This window comes from Arvicanthis niloticus, chromosome 10 (assembly GCF_011762505.2).
Source record: "Arvicanthis niloticus isolate mArvNil1 chromosome 10, mArvNil1.pat.X, whole genome shotgun sequence".
In the NCBI taxonomy this organism is placed as follows: Eukaryota; Metazoa; Chordata; class Mammalia; order Rodentia; family Muridae; genus Arvicanthis; species Arvicanthis niloticus.
In genome coordinates this window covers 77,123,291-77,148,694 of record NC_047667.1, presented here as the reverse complement: position 1 = coordinate 77,148,694, position 25,404 = coordinate 77,123,291, and the positions used below count along the sequence as shown (strand labels likewise).

At 34.4% G+C, this 25,404-nt stretch overlaps 1 protein-coding gene across 1 annotated transcript in view; it reads left to right on the top strand.

Annotated features, from left to right (window-relative positions):
- LOC117716056 (uncharacterized) overlaps positions 1–25,404 on the top strand; it is a 126,001-nt gene that overhangs the window by 8,217 nt on the left and 92,380 nt on the right. Inside the window, 3 exon segments of the mRNA XM_076940998.1 lie at positions 3,329–4,345; positions 4,647–4,721; positions 4,807–4,899. Of these exon segments, the coding sequence (XP_076797113.1) occupies positions 3,329–4,345; positions 4,647–4,721; positions 4,807–4,899 (1,185 nt within the window).

The window sequence follows — 25,404 nt, the reverse complement described above, 5'->3', positions numbered from 1 at the left end:
GTAATTTAATGTTTTGGGGGAGAGAGGTTCCTGTCATATTTCTGTAGTATCATATGTCTAGAACCTTCCAGCTTATCTGTTGAGACATAAGGTGTAAATCTGATAACTTTGTCTTTATATGTTTTTTAGTCTTTTTCTCCGGCAACATTTTGTATTCTTTCTTTTGTAATGTACATTTAGTCTTTTGGATATTATACTATGAGAATTTAATTTTGGATCCAATCTATTTGATGTTCTGTAAACTTCATATACGTATAAAACATATCTTTCTTTAGAATGAAGAATTTTTTCATAAATAATGTAATAATAATAATGATAAATAATTTCTGGGCCTTTAAGCTGGGAATCTACCTTTTTTCTATTTATATTGTTTGTGGTTTGACCTTTACATACTTTTCCAAATTTTCTGAAAATCTGGTATTAGAAATATTTTTGACTTGGAATTTTCTTTATCCAATTTATCTTCCTCTATCACATCTTCTACATCTCTGATTATCTCTTCCATGTCTTTTATTTGGTTGGTGATATGTGTGTATAAAGGTCTTGTTCTCTTCTCTAGGTTTTTTAATTTGTGTTTTGTTCATTGTTTCTATTTTTCTTTTCAGATTGTGAACATTTTTTTATTCCTTTCATTCATCTGTTTTTTTCCTGTATAGTAGTATTCATTTATTTTCTCTTTAAGGACATCTACATATTTGATTGTAATTTCCTGTACTTTAGGGAATTTATTCATTTTGTAATGGCCTCTATCATTTTCACAACATGAGATGTAAGGCCATTTTCTGACAATTCAGGTTTGCTAGTATATACAGGGTTTGCTAGTGTATAAAGTGTTTACAAGTATATACAGTATATATATTCTGTTTTCTTGTGAAATAGTGCCTGGGTATTGTTGAATATGTTCTTCCCATGTGCTTTAGCCATCTGGTTGTCACTGGTATTGGAAGTCCTGGTAATCCCTGTTGGCTGCAGTTCTGTGGGATTTCAGGTACAGTTGTGTTGCCCTGTGTGGCAGCAGCATTCTAGAGTTACTGGGCGAGCTGATAGTGACTCCTGGCTTCAAACTTCTCTTTGCTCAGGAAATGAGCCATCCTTAAGGGATACAGACAAAGCTAGTGGTTTCTGATGGCTGCTGGTATCTGAGATTTCAGGTAGTTATGCATGCTGAAAGATGCAGAATGGGATGGATGGGGCAGATCTCTTCTCTTCTACTTTCCAAGGAACCTGTCTTGCAGAGGTTTAGGGAGTGGGGATCTCAAAAGTTTGGGTGGGGTGGAAGCAGGCCTGCAAGGATGCAGACAGAGCTGTCTTCCAGAGAATGATGTGCAGACCAGGGATTCAGAAATGTATTTCAAAAATAATGTTTGATTTTTCAAATTCTAGTATCAAAATTACATAATTTAATTTTAAATATACTTTTACATATGAGTATTATAGGAAAATTGATTTTATATACATGATTAAAAAGTATCAGGATTATATGAAATTTATCTGTCTCTGTGAATTTTCTTTAAGATTTGAGAACAGTTTAACTCTTTTTATTTCTCATATGCCTGACATGATTTTTCACTGATATACTTAAATTTTTATTGTTTCTTTTTTACAAATAATCTTTGAGATGTTAAAAAAAATTAATTAATCTTTAACTAGGATTCAATCCTAAAATAACTAATGTAGTTCTGTATTTCTCTCATTATTTTCTTGAAGTGATTTGAAAAATGATTTGTGTCACTATTAATAATTGAGAATCATACTGAGGAGGAAAGAATTACTCATGGGTGATAGTTGAAAAAATTTTGTTTCAAGTAATCTTTTATTCTGAATAATTACTGATGACTTTTGTATATATTAGAAAATATATGATATATTTAATGAAATATTTTTTTTTGGTTTTTTGAGACAGGGTTTCTCTGTATAGCCTTGGCTGACCTGGAACTCACTCTGTAGACCAGGATGGCCTTAAACTCAGAAATCTGTCTGCCTCTGCCTCCCAATTGCAGGGATTAAAGGCCTGCACCACCACCACCAGGCTATGAAATATGTTTTAACCTCCTTTACATTTCTGACATTTGTTTCTGTGGAACAATGTTTCTGCAATTCTGTTATATCCTTTGCTTAAATCCAATGATTAGTGTTATTTTGTGCATTATGCCTATTTATTATTTTCCTCCAACACTAAAATGATATATAATGGTTTACTTTATTTCTTTCATGACTGCCTTGTGGTCATACCAAGGCACTCTTCCCAAAAGTGTGTATAGAAGATTATTTTCAGAAAGAAAAAACACAATTTGAACATAATGACCTTTTAGATTCACAAAGAAAGAGGTTCTGGGAATGTAGAAATGGCAGTGAGAAGCATAAAAATGTCATCATGGAAATGTTCTGCTGGGAAAACACATCTGTTAGCTTTCTGAAAAGGATAAAGAAGCTCCAATCTCTCCTGAGAGAACTCAGTCTGGGCCACTCCCAATTACACAGTTAGAGACTGGTCTAATAAAATGTTCACAACAAGTTTTGAAATACAACTCTGTTCTACACAGAAATGTAAAACCATTCAAAAGTGATATTTGTGTGAATAAACTGGATTTCTGGAAGTATTTATCAAGTTATGCATTATTAGACAATATTTCACCAAGTTATGAACAAAGTAGATTTTGGAGAAGAGAAAAAAGTACTGAATATCATCACTGTGAAAATTATTTTCTTAAAAATTTATTGCAGCTCTGTCAACCAGTAAATCTTTGTGACAAGTTTTACTATTTAGATCAATGTAAGAAAGTGACCATGTATGCAATGAAACATGGATCATGTCATGAGGGAGATGCTTGTAAAAATGCAAACAAATTATATGATAAAAACACAGTCTGTAAGAACCTGTTTCTGAAGTATTACCTAAACATTATACATGGAATTATTTTATACCAAGAAAATATCCTACATGATTCTCTTCATGAAAGAATTCCAAGTAAAAATAAGATAAGTAACTCTATTTCAGAAAACCATGACAACCCTGATAGAAGACAGGCTATCTCTAATAAATACTCTCAGTTATCTTTGCAACTTCCAGAATATACCACAGAGAAATTTCACAAAAATGATGAGAATTATGGTATTTTAAGTGAATCCTTAATACTTCAGTTATATAATGAAATGTGGATGAAAGGAGATGCCAGCCGATACATATGTGATGCTTACATGAATGCCACAATTGAATCACTAAAATTAGAGAGGGATGATATAAAACAAATTAAAGAAATAATTTTCAAGGAGCTAATATTTGAAAAATTCAAGATTTTTTATACATATATATTTCCACATGTTTCAGGTCATAAAGAAGAAGTCACTCAGAAAGCCAAAGCCCAGTCACCAAATATTCAAGCTCACCAAAGCATGCATAAAAGAGACAAACCTTACAAATGTAAAGAATGTGGGAAATCTTTCACCTGTTTCTCAAGGCTTAAAGTTCACCAGAGAAATCATACTGGAGACAAACCTTACAAATGTAATGAATGTGGGAGATCCTTCACCCATTCCTCAAGTCTTAGAGTTCACCACAGAATCCATATAGGAGACAAGCCTTACAAATGTAATGTATGTGGGAAATCTTTCACACGTTCTTCAAATCTAAGAGCTCACCATAGAATCCACACTAGAGACAAACCCTACAAATGTAATAAGTGTGGTAAATCATTTAGACAGTCCTCAGATCTTAAAATTCACTACAGAATCCATACTGGAGACAAACCTTACAAATGTAATGAATGTGAGAAATCTTTCACACATTCTTCAACTCTAAGAACTCACCATAGAATCCATACAGGAGACAAACCTTACAAGTGTAATAAGTGTAGTAAATCATTTACACATTCCTCAAAACTCCATGTTCACTACAGAATCCATACTGGTGAGAAACCTTACAAATGTACTGAATGTGGGAAATCCTTCACCTGTTCCTCAAAGCTTCAAGTTCACCACAGAATCCATACTGGAAACAAACCTTATAAATGTACTGAATGTGGGAGATCCTTCACCTGTTCTTCAAATCTTAAAGTTCATCACAGAATCCATACTGGAGACAAACCTTACAAATGTACTGAATGTGGGAAATCCTTTAAAAGGTCCTCAGATCTTAAAATTCACTACAGAACCCATACTGGAGACAAACCTTACAAATGTAGTGAATGCGGAAAATCTTTTGCTAGTTCCTCAAATCTTAAAGTTCACCACAGCATCCATACAGGACCAAAACCTTACAAATGTACTGAATGTATGAAATCCTTCACACGTTCTTCAAGTCTTAGAGTTCACCAGAGCAGCCATACTAGAGACATACCCTACAAATATTAAAAAATGTGGTAAATCATTTACAAAGTATTCACATCTTTTCATTCACTATAAAATTCCTACCAAAGAGGAATTACATTACAAATGTAAGGAATGTGGGAAATCCTTTACCCATTCCTCAAGTCTAAGAGTTTAACACAGAATTCATGTAAGAGACAGACCTTTGAAATGTAATAAGTATGATAAATAATTTACATGGTTCTTACATCTTCAAGTTTACTACAGAATCCACTCTAGAGTTCAACCCTACAAATGTAACTGATGTGGCAAAATTTCTATCTAGTTTTAATCTCTCTAAGGTCACCAAAGAATCCATACTGAAAAGCAATCTTATAGGTATATTGAATGTAGAAAATCCTATTCCTGCTCATCAAATTTTCAATCTCACCAGAGAATCCTTACAGGAGGCAAATCTGAAAAATATGGTAACAGTGGACATTTATTTCCAAAGTCCTCAACTCTGCAGCCTCATCACTATAATCCATCCTGGAGACAAACCTTTCAAATATAGTGAATGTTACAAATCCTTTACCCTGTCCTCAAATCTTCATGGTGACCACAGAATCTGTATTGAAAAAAAAAAAAAAAATCATTATCAATGTAAAGGATGTGGAAAATCCTATACTCAGAAAACTTATTTGCAAGCCAAATTTAGCATGCATACTAGAGGCAAACCTTACAAATGTAAAGAATATGGCAAATCATTTATCACCAGTTCAATCCTTAGACCACAAGCAACATCCATGCAAGACACTAACATGATAGGTAATTACACTTCTAGTATTCATGCAGAAATCTGTTGTCTACAATGAGAAATGTATTCTTAAGAATTTAAATAATGTTGAAACCCACTCATTATCAGAGATCTACAACAGGAAAGTTCCATATTTCATTAGGACTTGGAAACATTTTACCCAAAACCAGCTTATATTCATATTAAGTATTTATTTGGAAAAAAATGAAACCATTGTTCACCCGGTACTAATCTGAAATCATTAATTAATCATGGTATGGAATTTATGTTTAGTAAACAGTATTTTAAAATCTAAGAATTTAATCCAGAATAATATTAATAACTATCCTAATAAAGACCAATTGCATAGTGTTCTCTATATTTTAATAGGGTATAATATTGACATTTGTGAGATAAATTTTATGTGAAAATTATTATTTTGTTAGTCTTTGATCTTTTTATAGGGTGTAAATTAAAGGTAATTTTAAACCTCAAACTACTCCCTTCTTTGTCAGTGGTATCAATATATATATTAAAACTGTCTTCTAGTAATCCAGCCTTGGTATGATTAGTTTTCATTTTATTTTATTCTGGGATGGTTTCATTCTTATCCTACCTTTACTCATTAATAATACCAACAGAATCATGTCTCAAAAAATAAATTTGATTGATTTAGACAAATGCCAAAAGAGCAATTAAGAAGTGTATATATCCTGAAGAGAGAAACCAAGAATTTTTTCACTGAGAGTGTGTGTGTTTGTGTGTGTGTGTGTGTGTGTGTGTGTGTGTTATGGATACTGTCACTGTCATTTCAAGGAACAGAACTTCAGGTATATGGAAAAGTACCAAGTCGACCCTTTGTTAGGTGATGGGATGAGGATTTTAGATGACAAATCGCTCTTGGTACATATTTTGATATTCATTGTGTGTGCTGAATATACTACTATATAATTCTCCTGTGTAGAAGATTTATCCAAATATTTTATTTGTCCCCTAGAGAAACTGGTTCTCCTAAATGACCCAAAGCTGCCTCCTCCTTACATGTGTGTGTGTTTGTGTTTGTGTGTGTGTGTGTATGTGTGTGTGTATGTGTGTATTAGACCTGTCTTTCTTCTTCTTTGTGGCTATTAACCTGGGTCCCGTGTTAAACTCTATGGAATGAATCTGCTGAGCTTTCTGGACACAGTGGTTCAACATTGCAGATCATATCACTGGGGTCACATCTGAATATAGCTTTTCAACAGATCCCTTTACTTTTTGCATTCTGTCTTTTAAATATTGCCTTGACACAACAGTCAGATCTATGAATGGAAACATGCTGAAAATGACAATTTTAAGACAATAATTTTTTAAATAAGAAGGAAGTACTTTGAATCTTTTACTTGAAGAGAATTAATAACTTCATTAAGGATGAAAATTGCCAGTGCATGAAATACTAGTTATTATATCAGTAAGACTTTACAAATAACATTCTATAAATGTAGATGGAAAGAAGTTTATGAAAAATGTAAACTAAACTTAGTATTGTGCCTTTCACAATTCTATCCAGAGAGATTCTGAAACTCCAAAAGAGAACTATCTTGAAAGGTAGGTGTCTGAAATCTGTCTCCAGCAGAGCATAGGCAATCAGCTTGTAATGCATGATTTGACTTTTTTTATTCATTCATTACTGCCAGATAGCCTTTCCTGAGTGTGCCTCTGCAAGTCGAGGCTAGTTCTTGGCACTTTACTCAGTTTTGGTTTCTTGAGCTTTGCTGAATAATTTTAGTTCTATAAAATCCAAGTTGTAAATTGTTGACCTTAATTCTGAAGAAAAGAGATATCTATTCAGAAAATACTTTTGAATAGATAGATGATAAAAAATAAGAATACATATAGATATATAGTAGATATATTATATGTACATATATACATACCTAAATAAATATTTACATGTATACCTATGTAATCTATGAATTATTTTCTGAATAAGATTCCATATATATATATATATATATATATATATATATATATATTATCTAGGTTTATTTCTATGTACTTATATCTATCTATTCTCTATCTCTAATTATGTTAATATAGATAAGATATAAATTTATAAGTTATATATATATATATATATATATATATGTATGGGATAAATATAGGTTTAGGTATAGATACAGTATTTGGTAGAGTTTATGATTGGATATAGTCTATTCTAATATTTTCAGTATTTTGGTTTAATGTTTATGCTTTTTAATCCCTTTTAGATAGTTTTTATAAAATGGTAAAACCTCAGTTTTGAATTTAACTATTATTTCTGGAATGTTTTTACTAGGGTTTTGAGGAGATATAGATAGATGATAGATAGATAGATAGATAGATAGATAGATAGATGCCTTCTGAAATACGAATACATTGACTTATATTTTTATTATAAGTATCACTTTCATTTTCTTCTTTTGCTTCTTGCATAATATAGAATGAGGAATACAGTATTGAATAGGTAGTGTTCAAATAGACATCAGTATTGCATTTTTTTTTTTTACAATGAGTGCGATTTCTTTAAGTTGTCTTCAATTGGCATGATGCTTGCAGTATGATTTATATATGTAGTTTTAAAAATTACTTAAGTAATTTATGTACATCCCAAATTTTGTATCCTTCACAGTCCCCCTTATAGTGTCCCTCCTACCATACCTGCTCCCCTTCTTCTCTGAAAAGATGTGCCCCGATCCCCGATAATCTTCCATGCTGCACATCAAGTCTCTGTGGAGTTAGGAACTTCCTTTGCCATAGCAGTCAGATAGGAAACCCTATGAGATGGAGGCCTCATTCTAGCCCATGTCTGCTGTCTGTAGTTGCTCAGTTTCTGACTACTGCCAATTATGAAGGTTAGTCAACTTTTTTGGTATTGCCATGGAGTTTCTATCTCCCTCATGGCCTTTAACCTTTCTCCTAACTTTTCTGTAAGAGTATCCAATGTTTGGCTGTTGGAATCTGCATCTGTTTTAGTCAGCTGATGCAAATAGCCTCTTAGAGGACACTTCTAATCTTCTCTCTGTAAAAATAACAAAGTATCAATGCCACTGTCAGGGACTGGTTCTTGGGCATGTGATGAGTCTCAATTTGGGCCACTTACTGGTTGGCCATAACATCATTCTCTGCTCCATTTTTGTTTCTACACAGATTTTAGACAGGACAAACTTTAGTTCAAATATTTTGCTGATGGGTTGCTGACCTTAACCCTCTACTAGGAGAACTCCCTGGCTAGTGGAGGTGACCTCTTCTGGTTTCATGTATGCATTGTTAGGCATCATGTCTGTGTTCACAACCATTGACTTGGGGGAGCATCCACAATCCCAGCAGATATCTGGGGCTTAATAGATTTTACCCTCACTCCCTCCCTCAGCTGGTGTAGAATTCCTTCCATTATCCTCTAATGCTAGACCTCTCACCTGTCTTTCTGCACACCTGATTCTGCCCCATCAATTTCTCTCCCTATACCCCCTTTCACCAATTTTTCCCCCTCCCTCTGGCTCCTGAGTATCTATTTCTTCCTCTATGTAAGACTGAAGCATCTGCACTTGAATTATTCTTTTTGATTAATTTTTGTATTGTGGGTGGATCATGTGCTTTGATATTTTATGGCTAATATCCACTTATCAGTGAGCACATACTGTACATGTTCTTTTCAGTTTGGGATATAACTTTCTGGATAATAGTTTTTAGTTCCATTCATTTGCCTGCAAAATTCATGATGTCCTTTTTTTAAAAATTAAATAGCAAAATAGTATTCCATTGCAGAAATTAATCACATTTTCTGTATCCATTCTTTAGTTGAGTGACTTCAGAGTTGTTCCCAGTTTTTTACTATTTTGAATAATACTGCTATGAACACAGTGGAGCAAGTGTCCATGTGGTATGGTAGAGCATCATTGGTTTATATGACCTGCAGTATTACTGGGTTTTCAAGTAAAACTATTTATAATTTTCTGATATACCACTGGAATGATTCCAAAGTGTTTGTACAAGTTTGCAACGCCACCATTAATGAAGGAGTGTTCTCCTTTGTCCATATATGTGGCAGTATGTGATATCTCTTAAGTGTTTTATCTTAGCTATACTGATTGATACAAAATGGAATACCAAATACTCTTAGTTGCAATTCCCTGATGACTAATGTTGCTGGACATTTCTATAAGTGCTTTTTGGCTATTTGAGAGTTCTCTGTTGAGAATTTATTTAGTTCCATTTTAATTGGGTTATTAATTTTGTTGGAGTAAAATTTCTTTTGCTCTCTATATAATTTGGATATTAGCCTTCTATTGGATGTATATTTAGGGAAGATCTTTTCCAAATCTGTTGGCTGTTGTTTTGTCCTATTGCCAGTGTTCTTTACCTTACAGAAGGATTCATTTCAGTTTTATGAGGTCTCTTTTGTGTTTGGTAGATTTCTGACACTTAGTCATTGGTGGTCTATTAAGAAGTTGTGTCCTGTATAACTGCATTCAAGGCTATCCCATAATTTTTCTTCTATTAGATTTAGTATATTTAATTTTATATTGACATCTTTGATCCATTTGTAATAGAGTTTTTTACAGTGTGATAAATATCAATCTATTTAATTCATCACATTCAGATATCCTGTTAGATCAGCGCAACTTAGAAAAGATGCTCTTTTTTCCATTGTATGTAATTGGCTTCTTTCTTTTTCAAAATCAATTGTCCACCACTTTGCAGGCTTGTTTCAGGTTCTTTGATTTGTTTACATTGATTATCCACTCTGTTTCTATACCCATAGCAGGCAGGATACAGCCTGTAGACATAAACATGCCCCTGTTCATGGGAATGCCAGAGCAGTGAGGCAGGATTCGGTGGGTGGGAATGGAAGCAACATCATAGAAGTAGGGAGATGGGAGATGTGATAGAGAGTTTCCAGAAAGAAAACTGTGAAAGTGGAAAACATTTGAAATGTAGATTGATAAAATATCCAATAAAAAACTATATGTTGCAAGCCAATAGCCAACATTATGTTAAAAAGGATGAACATTAAGCAGTTCAACTAAAAGCAGATTCAAGACAAAGCTTTCCACTCTCTTCCTATGTTTGCAATATAGTACTTGATGTTTTAGCTAGAGCAATAAGAAAACTGAAATAGATCAAAGGTATACAAAATGGAAGAAATTATGGCTATCTGCAGATTATATGATAGTATACTTAAGGGATGACAGGGTTTTCCCAGAGAATACTTACAGCTCATAAACACCTTCAGTATAGAAGCATTTTCAAATCAAATACAATACATATCATTATTACTCCATGATACAAGCAATCAATGGGCTGGTAAAGAAATTAAGGAAGCCACACTCAGCAATAGCAATAGACACAGATTATATTAAAATAACTTCCTTACTTGATCAATGTGCATAATGTTTTAATGTGTTTTTTGGATTCATTTAGGAGTTATGCTATTCAATATATTGTCATCAATGTTCATAAGAGAGATTGGTCTGAAATACTCTTTCTTAGTTGAATCTCTTTGTGGATTAGAACCAGGGTGGCTTTGGTCTCATAGAATGAACCTCCAATATTACTCTGTTCCTATTTTGTGGAATACTTTGAAGAAAATTGGTATTAATTCTTCTTTGAAAGTATGGTAACAGTGGACATAAGAACCAAATATTCCTTGGTATTTTTGGTTGAGAAAATTTAATGACTGTGGGTACTTGAGTACAGGGCATTATTTTCAGATGTCACCTTGGTGGTTTTTCCTTTGATTAATTATTTTTGAAAGTCTATTTTATTAAATATTACAATGCCTGCTTGAGTTGCTTCTTGGTTATGCTTTCTTGGAAAAATTTGTCAGTCTTTTATTCTGTGGTAACATGTATTTTGTGTGAATATATGTTTCTTGTATGCAGGAGAATAATGGATTTTATTTTCAAATTATTTTTATTTGCCTGTGTCTTTATTGGCAAATAGATGTAATTAGTATTGTGAGATATTAATGACCAATGACTTTTAATTCCTGTTGTGTTAATGTTGGTGGTGTTTGTCTGTCTGTGTGTGTGTGTGTGTGTGTGTGTGTGTGTGTGTGTGTGTGTGTGTGCATGCTGTGGAATTATTTATTTTCTCTCTGTTCTTGTTTATTTAACCTTCTTTTTTGGAGTTTTCCTACAACTATTTTCTGTAGTATTGGAGTTATAGATAAATACGCTATAAATTTGGTTTTGTGTTGGAATATCTTGTTCTCGCCATCTATGATGATTGAGAGATTTGTATTTGAAGAGTAGCATAAGTTGGCATCTTTTGTTTCTTGGATTCTGTAAGACATTTGTCTGAGCCCTTCTAGTTTTACAAGTCTTTTTCTCAAAGTTGGGTATGATTCTGATAGGACAGCTTTTGTATGTTATGGGGACTTTTCCCCTTGCAACTTTTTATATTCTTTCTCTGTTCTGTAAATTTTGTGTCTTAAATATCATGTAGCAAGGGGATTTTCTTTCCTGGTCCAATTTAGTTGGTGTTTTTTAAACTTCTTGTGTGTTTATATGCATGTTTTTCTTTAAGCTGGAGAAAATTTTTTCTCTGATTTCATTGAAAATATTTTCTGGTCTTTGGAGCTGGGACTCTTCACCTGCCTCTTAACCTTTTATTCTTAACTTAGGACATTTCATACTAAATCAGAATTCCTGGAAATTTTGTGTCAGGCCTTTTTTAGATTTAACATTTTTTTTTTGATCCATATAACAGTTTCTTCAACTGTATCTTAAACACTTCAGATTCTCCAATGAAACACTTGTATTCTACTGGGGATGTTTATGTATGACGTTCCTGTTCTTTTTCCTACCTTTTTTATGTCCACGATTCAATCAAATTGTGTTTTCTTTATTGAGTCCATTTCTATTCTCATGTCTTGAACAGTTTTATTCATTTCATTCTCCTATGTAATTTTATTTTCCTGTGTTTATTAGTTTTCTCTTTAAAGGCCTCTACTTCTTTGATTATAGTTTCTGTATTGCTTTGAGAAATTTATTAATTCCTAATATAAATGCATCTATCAACATTACAGAACTTTATCTAAGGCCATTTTATTTGTCTTTCATTGTGTTAGAATATCCAGGGCTTGCTGTGTTGAGATACTTTTGCTCTGAGGGTGTCATAAATTCTAGGTCCTTGTGGTTCTTCTTTAGGTTCTTATTGGGCCTTGAGCCATCTAATTGTCCCTGTATATTTCTTATATATCAGTTATAGGGAAGTCAGGCCTAAGTATAGATGTTCACTGTGCAGTAGGCCTCATATGAGAAGCCTTGGACAAGTTGTTCTTGGTATAGCAAGTCTGGATGTTTTGTGGGCCTTGTGTTTCCTTGGTAGGATGGCCTGGATGCTAATTGTTAGTCTGGACTGTTAGAAGCCAGCAGAGCAGTGGAAAAAAAATGGAGTGCCAGTGAGAGCCTTTATTCAGCTTAGGGCTATTTTGGATGGCCCTAAGGATAGGCAGAAGTATAGGGAATAAGTGATCTGACTTCATTGTTTCTTGTTCAACAGGCTTGGATGTTCCTTGTTTGGCAGGCATGATAAAAGCCAGACAATACATTGGCTAGACTGATTCTGATTTTTTGATACTAAACATAGTAGCTTAGGGAAAACTCAATGCATGCTTTTATGTATTATGTTAACCTTTACCATAGATATGTACCTAAGAGTAATTTGTTCAGTGTTTAATGGTATTAAACACTTAAAAAGTAGCTAAACTGTATTTCTAAATAGCTATCTAATTTTGTACTTTTTCTAATACTCTGTGTTCTCAATTACTATACTGATAGTACTTGTTACTATCACATTCTTGATTATAATCTCTGCCTTGAGGTCTTCAACTTGCAGGACTCCAATTGGTTCTCCATCATAAGTGGTGGTGTGGTACCTACCACCACATTCTATGTACATGCAGGCTGATTAATGTTCTCTGGATATAAAAATCTATGACGTCTCCCTTATATCCACCCTTTTGCCCAGTACCTTAGTATTCGATCCATTTTTTCCTTATAGTCTAAAGTACTGTGCCAAATGTGTATTATCATTTACAAGAGACAACGTTAAAAATCAAAATCAAATAAAGTCAAATACATTCTTGGTTAAACTCTTTCTTGACAGGATCTCAGAGTGTAGAGCTGGTTAATCTTGAACTTGTTATATTGCCTGGAAACAATCCAGTGTGTTTGTCTTTTCTGTATCAACCACAAAAATGTCATACTAACATACTCATGGGCCAATTAACGGAGGTAATGCCTCCATCTAAGTGATTTTTCTCAGGTGTGTCAGGTTTAAAACCAAGCTCTCTTAAGTTTGCTATTGTTTTGATGAAATAAAATGACCAAAAGCAACATGAGGAGAAAAGGGTTTATTTCACTCACAGTTCCATATAACCTTTCACCTTCTTAAGCAATGAGGGCTATAACTCAAGACGGGAAGAAACATAACGATAAGAGCTAATACATAGGTTATGGAGCAAAGCTGCTTATTGGCTTGTTCAGACTGCTTACCTGTATAAGGCAGGACCACAAGCCCGGGGATTGTATGACTTCTAATGAATATGACTACCCCACATACATTAAGAGTTTTAAAAATGCCTTATAGGTTTGTGGACAGCATAATATTTTGGAAGCATTTTCTCAATTGAGGTTCCTTCCTTTCAGGTTAATCTAGATTGTGTAAAGTTGACAGAAGTCTAGCTAGGATAACTGACACATTTTGACACAGAAAAGCATTCCTCTCCGATTAAAAAATGGTGTTCTCGTTCATTTATCCCTAAGATGTCATGTTAATATTTACATCACAAAATAAAAATGAAACTTTTAATGTTCCACAGTCTTTACAAATACAAATATATTAAAAGTCCACTGTCTTTACATATCCAAAGTCACTTAAATGATCAAATTCCCTCAATATTGGGCTCCTTTAAAAATCAAAGTTAAGCTAAAAATTTTCTTACTTAGTGCGTCACCATAAAAACAAAGCAACATCAGCCTCCAACATGTATAAATAACATGCACAGTTATCTGGGAATCACTCAATACCTTCTGGATTCCTCTAAAGTTCTTGGGTCATTTCTCTGGCTCTTCCCTCTGCAGCATACATGCCAACATATACCTACTATACAGAAGCTAATTCCACTCCACTGATGCTGGGGTTCTTGGTGGTCATCCCATGTTATTGGCATTATTCAAATTCTGACAATCCTTGCTACAGCTGTGTTGCACCTTCACCAGCAGTCTCTCATGAGCTCCCTTCAGGGATTCCAAACCTGCCACAAGTTGCCAAGCCTCAGCTGACCTACATGTTCCTTTCATGTCTTCAAAATGAGTACTGTCTAGATGAATCACACAACCAAGTTCAGTGCCCAACATGAGCTATGTTCTTACCTACCTCTGGAAGAGAGATTTTGTGTTTTGAGTTTGAAGTAATACTTCCCAGAACATTTCCTGTCAAAGATGCTAGTTTCTTATTACTCATAGTTGATTCTTCAGCCACACTAATCAGACACCACAAATTTGTCACTCAAACAACATAAAGATTTTTTTTTCACTCAAACAAAAATAAAGTTTGTATTTCCCTCTGAAACTTAACAAGATAGACATCCATTGTCTATACTGTTATCAACATTCTTAGAGTCCAAGCTCCTACAGAACAACTCATTGAGATCTCAAAAGTTAAGCAGGTTTTCTAGCTCAAAGTTTCAAAGCTCTTCCATAATTCTCCCCAAAACAACATGGCTAGGTGTCTCACTTCAATATTCTGATGCTGACACCAAAATCCATATTTTTAGGATTCTCTAAAGTAATAATACTTATGAAATTAATCTACTTAAATAGAAAATTTTTTTCTTAACATGATAGATAGACTGCTATCCAGGTAATATAACAATCACTGGTTGTAAGTAGGAAGTCAAAAGCAGAGTCATTGGTGAGTCCAAAAAGATGAATGTATACACTGGAATACTGAAGAGTTACTCTTTGAACAAAGTTCAAGAATTAACATGCTAGCAAGCCAAGGACACATAGATAAAAAGCATGCCTTCTTTCCCATCCTTATAGACGTTTCCAGCAGAAAATGTGGCCCAGATTAAAGGTGTGTCTTCTCACAAGATCAGATTAAATGTATTTGTTTTCCTAGCTCAATGTTCCAGAGTAGAGGTGGATTCAACTAAACACAACAAGCAGGTATGGTCTCACACTCTTGATTGTAGTTTTTTCCTGATGTCATCAAATTGACAACCAATGATAGCCATCATACAAGGAATCATAAGCACCTACAGTGTTAAACCATAAGCTGAAGGAGAGGTTAACATGCACTATTATGCAGGTATTTCCCAATTACTCTGTTGTTGCATTGAAAATCAAGGCCATGTGAATCAGAGCAGTTCATGTTTATTGTGTCAGTCCTGGTCAATGATGGGTCAAATGGCACCTTGTCATAGCTCTGTGGTCTCTGGTTAATGTTTCAGTGTCTAGTAGGTTAGATTTCCTCAAAAAGCTTGTAAAATTCCCCATGGATGCTGATTGCCTAATATGAACCTTCCTTTCAAAGTTATTACCAGAAAGTCTTTGAACTGAAATGAGTTCCTTTTATTTGTTTTGATATAGGGTCCAAAATTATTCTTTTGCTTATGGATTCTAGACTCTATGAGAGAATTCTGTTGAAAGGTCATTCTGGCTGTAACATGGTAACTTTGCAAAGTCAACTGAAAGAAAACGTAAATTCAATACTTATGGAATGCTGGCATAATTTATTGAACTTTGTATTCATTATAACAACATTGAATCACTTTGTTGAGTCAGTTGTTATAGTCACTGCTTTAATCACAGCACATGGGAGGCAGAGGTATGTGGATTCCTGGCTAGCCTGGTCTATAGAGCAAGATACATGATTTCAAGGACTACCTAAAGAAACATATTCTCAGTGAAGAGAATTAAATAACATCAAACAAAAAATATTTCATCAATTTTTGAAATAATTGTTCTTTTTATGATGTAAGAAGTAATCTAATCAGTTCTTTTATAAACTGAACACAATTGCTTTTTATATATTTCTTGTTTGCCATGTAGTTACATCAGGCTCTTTGCCAATCTTTTTTGATCACCTGTAATTACATAATGTCAACATTTTTAATATGTGCTATAATTTTGTCTAGAGCTTTTCCTGATAATTGGCATCATATTATTCCACCTTTTATAATTAACTCAGAAACTTTTTCTGTATGTCTTAATTGTTTTACTTTGTTTATAGGTACAAAAGAACAATTCTATAATACTTTCTTCTCTTTGTAAAATGAGTCCAGTAGCAAAATGAATTGAAGGCAAAATAAGCAAAATAAGAGTAATTTCAGGACAAAGTCAATTCACATATGCATCTTGTAGTATGCAAGAAATAACTATTTTCCTGTGTCATCTGTTAGACAGCTTGGAATATTTAAATTTAAATCTCTTTTAATATTTGACACAAGTTGCTTAACTCATGTGCACCTAATCCAATTGTAGGCCTCTGTCACTTAATATCAGCCATTAATTTTTGAAAATTATTAAGTGTGTTTTCTCTTGGTCCCTATGAATCTGTACCTTTTGTGGTCCAATTTTATGGTGTTTGATATTAAAATCCAAATACCTAAGTGAATTTGCTCTTTGTATTGTTCTCTTTTTGGAGCATGGCAGAATTGTTTGTGTTACCTCAAGCATATTTTCCAAAACAAATATTTTCTAATCAACAAACGTCATACATATAATGATAAATAATAGACTGAGGGACTTGCTTATAAATTATTTTAATGGTTTTTTTGCACAAAATATTGACATATAATTGGACTATTTAACATGTGCTGTGAAAATAACTTCCAGTGTTATCCCTTTAGTGGATGAATATTTTTCAGAGTAGGTATTGAGAAAGCAAGACTTTACCTGGCCTTCTCCTGCAAGGGTATTGTGAAAAAGCAATCCTCAAAGTCAGTTATTATTATAGGCTAGGATCTTTGGAAGAAAGATGTTAAAGGAAATATATAGACATAAATGTTACTTTAGAAGAATTAATTGCTCTCATATCTGTTATCATCCTCTATTTTCCTGATTTCTTTTTTACAGCAAATTCAGGGATTCCATGGGACTTGTAGACTCTTCTAGATGTTGAGCCTACAGCTATTTTTTTTTTACTAGTTGTTGAAGTGCCTGAAATTTTTGTTTTGTTTAGGGACACTGTTTTTGCTATACTGGTCAGTTGGATAGACATTTTCAGGGCAAGGGTATGTCAGCAGTGTCCTCTTTTATAAATTTGGAAATTGGATACATTTCATGTCTTGTTTCTAGAACAAGGACATAGTTTGTGATTTTTCTCCATCAACATTATCAATAACTTTCCAAACAGGAACTACGATATCAGATTTAATTTCCTCAGTTGCTGTCCTGAGAATTTCAGGAATATTAATTTACATACACTTGTGTTGTGAAAGATACCTTTCTTATACATTTATGGTTATGCCAGTCATATAAATTCCCATTTTTCCATTTTTCATTCAGTTCTCACATGGGTAATCCACTGGACACATTTTCTTATTCCTGATAATTTACCAGTTCCTGTAAATTGTAGGTAAATCTTTGGAAGTAGTCAATTTGAATCCCAAGATTTTGAGAATGTATACTATAATCAGTATACTTTATACAGTATACTGATACTACTAATCTTTCTATGTGAACACAATTCATCTGTATCATTAATTTGGGTCTCTAATCTGTCTATCTGTCTATCTATTTATCTAATCTATCTATCATCCAGGAACTCAGGCTGCCTCTGGGATCCTGAAATCCAACTTTTCTGAGTTCAGTGGTTCCTCTGCTTCTCTGAGTGTAGTGGTTCCTCTAAGATGGTTCAGGATATGATGTCTTCATGGGAACAAACCAGCTAGGTGTCTGCACCAGCCAAAAAGACCAGGTGAGAAAAGTAAGAAGAGTGGAATTCCAGAGGCGTAGGATCTAGGTGGGTGATGGGTACTGAGTGCCCTAGGCTTCCAGTTACAGGTCTGGGGCATAGTGTTGTAGGAAATTCATGCTAGGAAGTCAAAATTATGCTTGTACAAAAACTACACAAAGACTCAACAAAGCAAAAGTATTTCAGACCAATTTCCTTTAGAAAATCCATGCAAAAATATTCAATAAAATTATGCAAGCTGAATCTAAGAACACATCAATAGATTAATTCACTACAATGAATTTTTATTCAAATCAGGGATGCAGGGATGGTTCAATTTAAGAAAATCCAACAATGTACTCAACTGCATAAACAAAGTCAAGGAAATAAAAGACATGATCATTTCATTAGAGGCTGAAAAATCATTTGACAAAACTCAACATTTCTTCATGTTAAAAGTCTTGTAAAGATTAGGAATTCAAGGTCCATATCTAAACATAGTAAGAGAAATATATACCAAATCAGTACCCAACATCAAGTTAATTAGAGAGAAACTTGAAGCAATCTCTTTAAAATCAGGGAATAGACCTAGATGGTCTGCTCCTGTGGAGATACCATATCCTGAACCATTCTAGAGGAACTACTACAATAAGAGCAGAGGGTAAGAACTCTTTTTGCAAAGAGAAGAAAGTATTAAAGAATTGGTTTTTTTTTTTTTTTGTACATATGTGAATTGAATTCGTCCTAAAATTGTTCTTATTTTCCTCATTTTATCTTCAATTCATTTTCCTACTGGAGTCATTTTGCAAAGAGAAGAAAGTATTAAAGAATTAGTTTTTTTTTTTTGTAGCTATAACAGAGTAAAACAATTAAGACATATAAAGAAAAGGTTTCTGAGATAATTATAAAAGGTAGAATAAAATGATGCCAATTATCAGTAACAGATCAAGCCAAAATTATAGCACATATTAAAAACATTGACATTATGTAAATATAGGTGATCAAAAAAGATTGGCAAAGAGTGTGATGTAACTACATGGCAAACATAAGAAATATATAAAAAGCAATTGTGTTCAGTTTATTAAAAGAACGAATTAGATTACTTGTCACATCATAAAAAGAACAATAATTTGAACAATTGATGAAATTTTTTTTTGTTTGATGTTATTTGATTCTGTTCCCTGAGAATAGGTTTCTTTAGGTAGTCCTTGAAATCCTGTATCTTGCTCTGTAGACCAGGCTAGCCTGGGACACCAGGATCCATATACCTCTGCCTCCCATGAGCTGTGATTAAAGCAGTGGATATAACAACTGACTCAACAAAGAGATTCAAACTGATGTTTATAATGAATAAAAATTTCAATAAATTATACCAGCATTGCATAAGTATTGTGTTTACATTTTCATTCAGTTGACTTTGCAAAAGAATAATTTTGGACCCTTAACTCAAAGTAAATAAAAGGAACTAATTTCAATTCAAAAACTTTCTGGTAATAACTTTGAAAGGAAGGTTCATATTCGGCAATCAGCAACCATGGGAAATTTTAGCTTTTTGAGGAAATCTAACCTACCAGACACTGAAAACTTTAACCTGAGACCACAGAGCTATGACAAGGTGCCATTTGACCCATCATTGACCAGGACTGACACAATAAACATGAACTGCTCTGATTCACATGGCCTTGATTTTCAATGCAACAACAGAGTAATTGGGAAATACATGCATAATAGTGCATGTTAACCTCTCAGAGGCCTGTGTGTTCCTTCAGCTTATGGTTTAACACTGTAGGTGCTTATGATTCCTTGTGTGATGGCTATCATTGATTGTCAATGTTATGACATCAGGAAAAACTACAATCAAGAGTGTGAGGCCATACCTTGGAGATGTTTTGCTTGGTGTGTTTAGGTGAATCCACCTCTACTCTGGAACATTGAGCTAGGAAAACAAATACATTTAATCTGATCTTGTGAGAAGACACACCTTTAATCTGGGCCACATCTTCTGCTGGAAACATTCTATAAGAATGGGAAAGAAGGCATGCTTTTTATCTATGTGTCCTCAGGCTTGCTATCATGTTCATTAATTGAACTTTGTTCAAAGATTAACTCTTCAGTATTCCAGTGTATACATTCATCCTTTTTGGACTCACCAATGACTCTGCTTTTGACTTCCTACTTACAACCAGTGATTGTTATATTACCTGGACACCTGTTTATATATCATGTCAAGAGAAACTCTTTCTATATAAGTAGATACATTTCATAACTGTTATTACTTTAGAGAATCTTAAAAAGTATGGATTTTTGGTGTCAGCCTCAGAATATTGATCTGAAAGACTGTAGCCATATTGTTTTGGGCAGGATTGTGGAAGAGTTTTGAAACTTTGGGCTAGAAAAGCTGCATAACTTTTGAGATCTTCAATGAGTTATCCTGTAGGTGCTTGGAGTCTAAGAATGTTAAGAACAGTATAGACAATGGAGGCCAAGCTTGTTAAGTTTCAGAGAGGAATACAAACTTTATCAGGCTTTTTGAGTGACAAATTTGTGTTGTCTGATTAGTGTGGCTGAAGAATCAACTATGACTAATAAGTGTGAGGAGCCGAAAGAAGGTGGCTATCATCCTTGCAGCCATCCTTGAGCCACATACCCTGATAAGAGATTTGATTATATTAGCCTACAACAGCTGAGAACACTCTGATACCATCTTGCTTTAGATACCCAGAATTTTCCCTTGGGTGTGTGAGACTTAAAGGTATGTGACTTAAGGGTGTGTCTTAGAGATCAGATTTAGAGACAAGGCCTAAGGGCATGACTAAAAGGCATGACCTAATGTGGTGGCTTAGAAGTGAGACAAGGCAAGAATTGCCTCTTTCCATCTACAAACAAATTACTGTCCAGAAAAAGACACACTTGCAGAATAGTCTACTGATTATATTTGCCTAGACAGAGTAATCAGTCCTTAATAATTCTGCATCACTAATGTCTGTCAGATAATTCTGGGCCAGAAGGCTGAAGATTTGATGCTTCAACATTCTGTAGTATAGGGGCTGTCCAGGTGTTCAGTGGTCTCTATAAATTGCCTAAGTTTTAGAAGCTATGCTTTGTGCTTCCCGTAATTTCAGTTAACTCAGTTATTCTAGATTTCTGACAGGGTTGAAGACCTATAGTCTCATAGCCAATCCTGGCTATTTACTTTGAGAGAAAAGATCTGAGTGGAAGGTTTTCAGCTGACATTTATTCTAAGCCAAGGATAAAGACAGGTTCAAAACTAAGTGTTTTAGTTAGAAGAGATGACAGAGGTTCTGGTTAGTCAACAAAATGATGGACTGTGTATTAGGATTATCTTGTACCTCACTGGTACAAATAGGAATAGTTATGCTCTAATTGTATTTTGAGAGAAAAGTGTTATTTTAACAGGAAGGGTGATATGTAGGAGGAGCTAAGGGGGAAGGAGTACCGAGAGGAAGAGATGGAGTAACAAGAGGAGAAGGTGAGAGGAGAAGCCAGGTGATGAGAGAGAGAAAGAGAAAAGGAAGGGTCATGGAGGCAGATGTCCATGTGTCTCCACCAGTCAAAGACAGTTTATATATCTAGGTTGGGTATTGGGTTACACTTCTGGTTGAGCATTACCAAACATATAAAGCCTTTGATTAACACTTAAAAAATTGTATAAAAGGAAAAGGGGACATGGGATAGGGGTTTTCTAGGGAGGGGAACTGGGGAAAAAGGATGGCATCTGAAATGTAAATAGAATATAATATTAAAAAAGGAAAAAAAATGAAGTGAGACATATAAAAGGCGAGAGGCAGACAGAAGAGTTCAGTACAACTTGGAGTAAAACTTGGAGGAAGAACTTGGAATCAGTAGTAGGCACTTGAGACTTGGAAAGAGTACAAGTTGGAGTTAGTTATTAGACATTAGCAGTACAATTTGGAACTAGGAATTATGTTAGAGAATACAACTTGGAGTACAACTTGGAACTAGGAATTAGGTTAGAGAGTACAACTTAGAGAACAACTTGGAGTAGGAATTAGGCATTGAGGAAGAAGAATCATTAGTTATTAGGCACTTAGCACTTGGAAGAAGTAACTTGGAAATTGGAGGAACTAGGGAATAGGAACTAGGGACTAGGAACTCAAGACTTGGGACTTGGAGAGAAGAAGAGAGACTGAAGAATAAACAGGATTGAATCACACTCTGTCTGGTCTCCATTCCTAGAGCCCATCCTCACTCTCCCTTGCTGAAACCCAACCCACGGACTGGAGCAGCTTGGGGCAGTATGAGCTAACAAGGTAGTCCCCAAGGCTTTTGGCAATATGGGTTCAAACAGTGACAGAATGGTCTGAGACATTTTGGTCCCCAAATGTGGGCCACAGCAGCTCGGTCCTCAACAAATAAAAAACTAGCATCTTGGAGAGGAAATGTTCTGGAAAGTATTACTTCAAACTCAAAACACAAAATCTCTCTTCCAGAGGTGGGTCAGAGTGTAGATTATGTTGACCACTGAATTGGTAGTGTGTGATTTACCTACCCAGTACTTATTTTGAAGACATTAAAGGATCATGTAGGGCATTTGAGGCTTGGCAACTTGTGGCAGGTTTGGAATCCCTGAAGGGAGCTCATGTGCGACTGCTGGTGAAAGTGCAACACAGCTGTAGCAAGAGATGTCAGAATCTGAATAATGCCAGTAACATGGGATGACCACCAAGAACCCCAGCATCAGTGGAGTGGAATTAGCTGCTGTATAGAAGGTATAGTTTGGTATGTATGCTGCAGATGGAAGAGCCAGAAAAATGACCCAAGCATGTTAGAGGCATCCAGAAGATATTGAGTGAATCCCAGATAACTGTGCATAATGTTACTTACACATGGTGGAGGCTGATGTTGCTTTGTTTATATGGTGACTCACAGTAAGAAAACTTTTAGCTTAACTTTGATTTTTAAAGGAGCCCAACAGTGAGAGACTTTGAACATTAAATGATTTTTGATATTTAAAGACACTGGACTTTTAATATATTTGGACTTGTAAAGACTGTGGAATGTTAAAAGTTACATTTTTTATAATGTGATATAAATATTAGCATGACATCTTAGGGATAAATGAAGAGGAACACCATTTTTAATTGGAGAGGGATGCTTTTGTGTGTCAAGGCATGTCAGTTATTTTAGCTAGACTTGTGTCAACTTTACCCAAGCTAGATTAACCTAAAGGAAGGAACCTACATTGAGAAAATGCTTCCAAAAGATTAGGCTGTCCACAAGCGTGAAAGGCATTTTTAAAGTCTTGATGTATGTGGGGTAGTCATGTCCATTAGAGGTCATACAATCCCTGGGCTTGTGGTCCTGCCTTATACAGGAAAGGAGTCTGAACAAGCCAGTAAGCAGCTTTGCTCCGTATCCTATGAGTTATAGCCCTCATTGCTATTGAAGATGAATGGTTATATGTGATTGAGAGTGAAATACACCCTTTTCTCCTCATGTTGTTTTTGGTCATTTTATTTCATCAAAGCAATAGCAAACTTAACTAACAGAGCTTGGTTTTCAACCTGACACACCTGAGAAAAATCACTTGGACTGAGGTATTACCTCTGTTAATTGGCACATGAGTATGTTAATATGACATGGTTGTGGTTGATACAGAAGACAAACACACTGGATTGTTTCCAGAAAATATAAAAAGGTTGAGGTTAACCTGCTCTACGCTATGAGATCCTGTCAGGAACTGGTTTAACCAAGAATGTATTTGACTTTATTTGATTTTGATTTTTAGTGTTGTTTCTTTTAAATAATGACACACAATTTGGCACAGTACTTTAGACTATAAGGAAATAATGGTTATAATACTAAGGTACTGTGTAAAAGGGTGGATATAAGAGAGACATAATTGATTTTTATATCCATAGGACATTTACCAGCCTGCATGTACATAAAATGTGGTGGCAGGTACCTCACAACTACTCATGATGGAGAAATCCACTCAATTGGATTTCTGCAAGTTGAAGACCTCAAGACATAGATGGTACTCAGGAAATAGATAGTAACAAGTACTATCAATATAGTAATTGAGAGCACACAGTATTAAATAGAGTACAAAATTTGGCAGCAGTTTAGAAATATAGTTTAGATATTTTCTAAGTGTTTAATACCAATAAAACTGGACAAATTACTCTTAAGTACATATCTATGATAAAGGGTAACATAAAATATATGCACATAAAAATATATGCACAGAAACTAAACTGTGTTACTATGTTTAGTATCAAAAAATCAGAATCAGACTTGCCACTGTATTTTCTGACTTTCATCATGCCTGCAAAACAAGAAACATCCAAGCCTGCTGAACAAGAAACAATGAAGTCAGATCACTTATTCCCTATACTTATGCCTATCCTCTGGGCCATGCCTAATAGCCCTGACATAGAATCAGGCTCTCTCTTTCACTCCATTTTCTGTCCACTGCTCTGCTGGATTCTACCAGTCAAGATTAACAATTAGCATCCAGGCCCATCTACCAAGGCATGACAAGGCCCAGCAAACATTCAAGACCTGCTATACCAAAAACAACTGAACTTGTCTATGGCTGCTCATAGGAGGCCTACTGCACAGTGAACATCTAGACTTAGGACTGTCTTCCCTATAACTGATATATAAGAAACATCCAGGGACAATTAGATGGCTCAAGGCCTAATAAGAACCTAAACAAGAAGCACAAGAACCAAGAATTTGTGACACACTCAGAGCAAAAGTATCTCAACACAGCAATCCCTGGATAGTATAACAAAACCAAATACAAAAAAAAAAAAAAAAAAAAAAGACCTTAAATCACGTCCTATAATGATGATAGATGTGCTTATATTAGAAATTAATAAATCTCTCAAAGCAATACAGAAACTATAATCAAAGAAGTAGAGGCCTTTAAAGAGAAAACTAATAAACACCTTCAAAAACACAGGAAAATAAAATTACATAGGAGAATAAAATGAATAAAACTGTTCAAGACATGAAAATAGAAATGGACTCAATAAAGAAAACACAATTTGAGTGAATCCAGGAATTGTAAAATGTAGAAAAAAGAACAGAAAAATAATACATAAACATTGTCAATAGACTACAAGAGTTTGAATATAGAATCTGAAGTGTTTAAGATACAGTAGAAGAAACAGACACATAAATCAAAAAAAACTTTAAATCTAAAGAAGGTCTGAAACAAAATTTTCAGAGGACTTAAAGAAGGACATAAATAACTCACTTAAAGAAGTACAGGATAAGACAGGTAAAAAGCTCCTAAGCCAAAACATCCAGGAAATCCAGGACACAATGAGAAGACCAAACCTAAGGATAATATGTATAAATGAGGGTGAAGATTCCCAACTTAAAGGGCCAGTAAATATTTT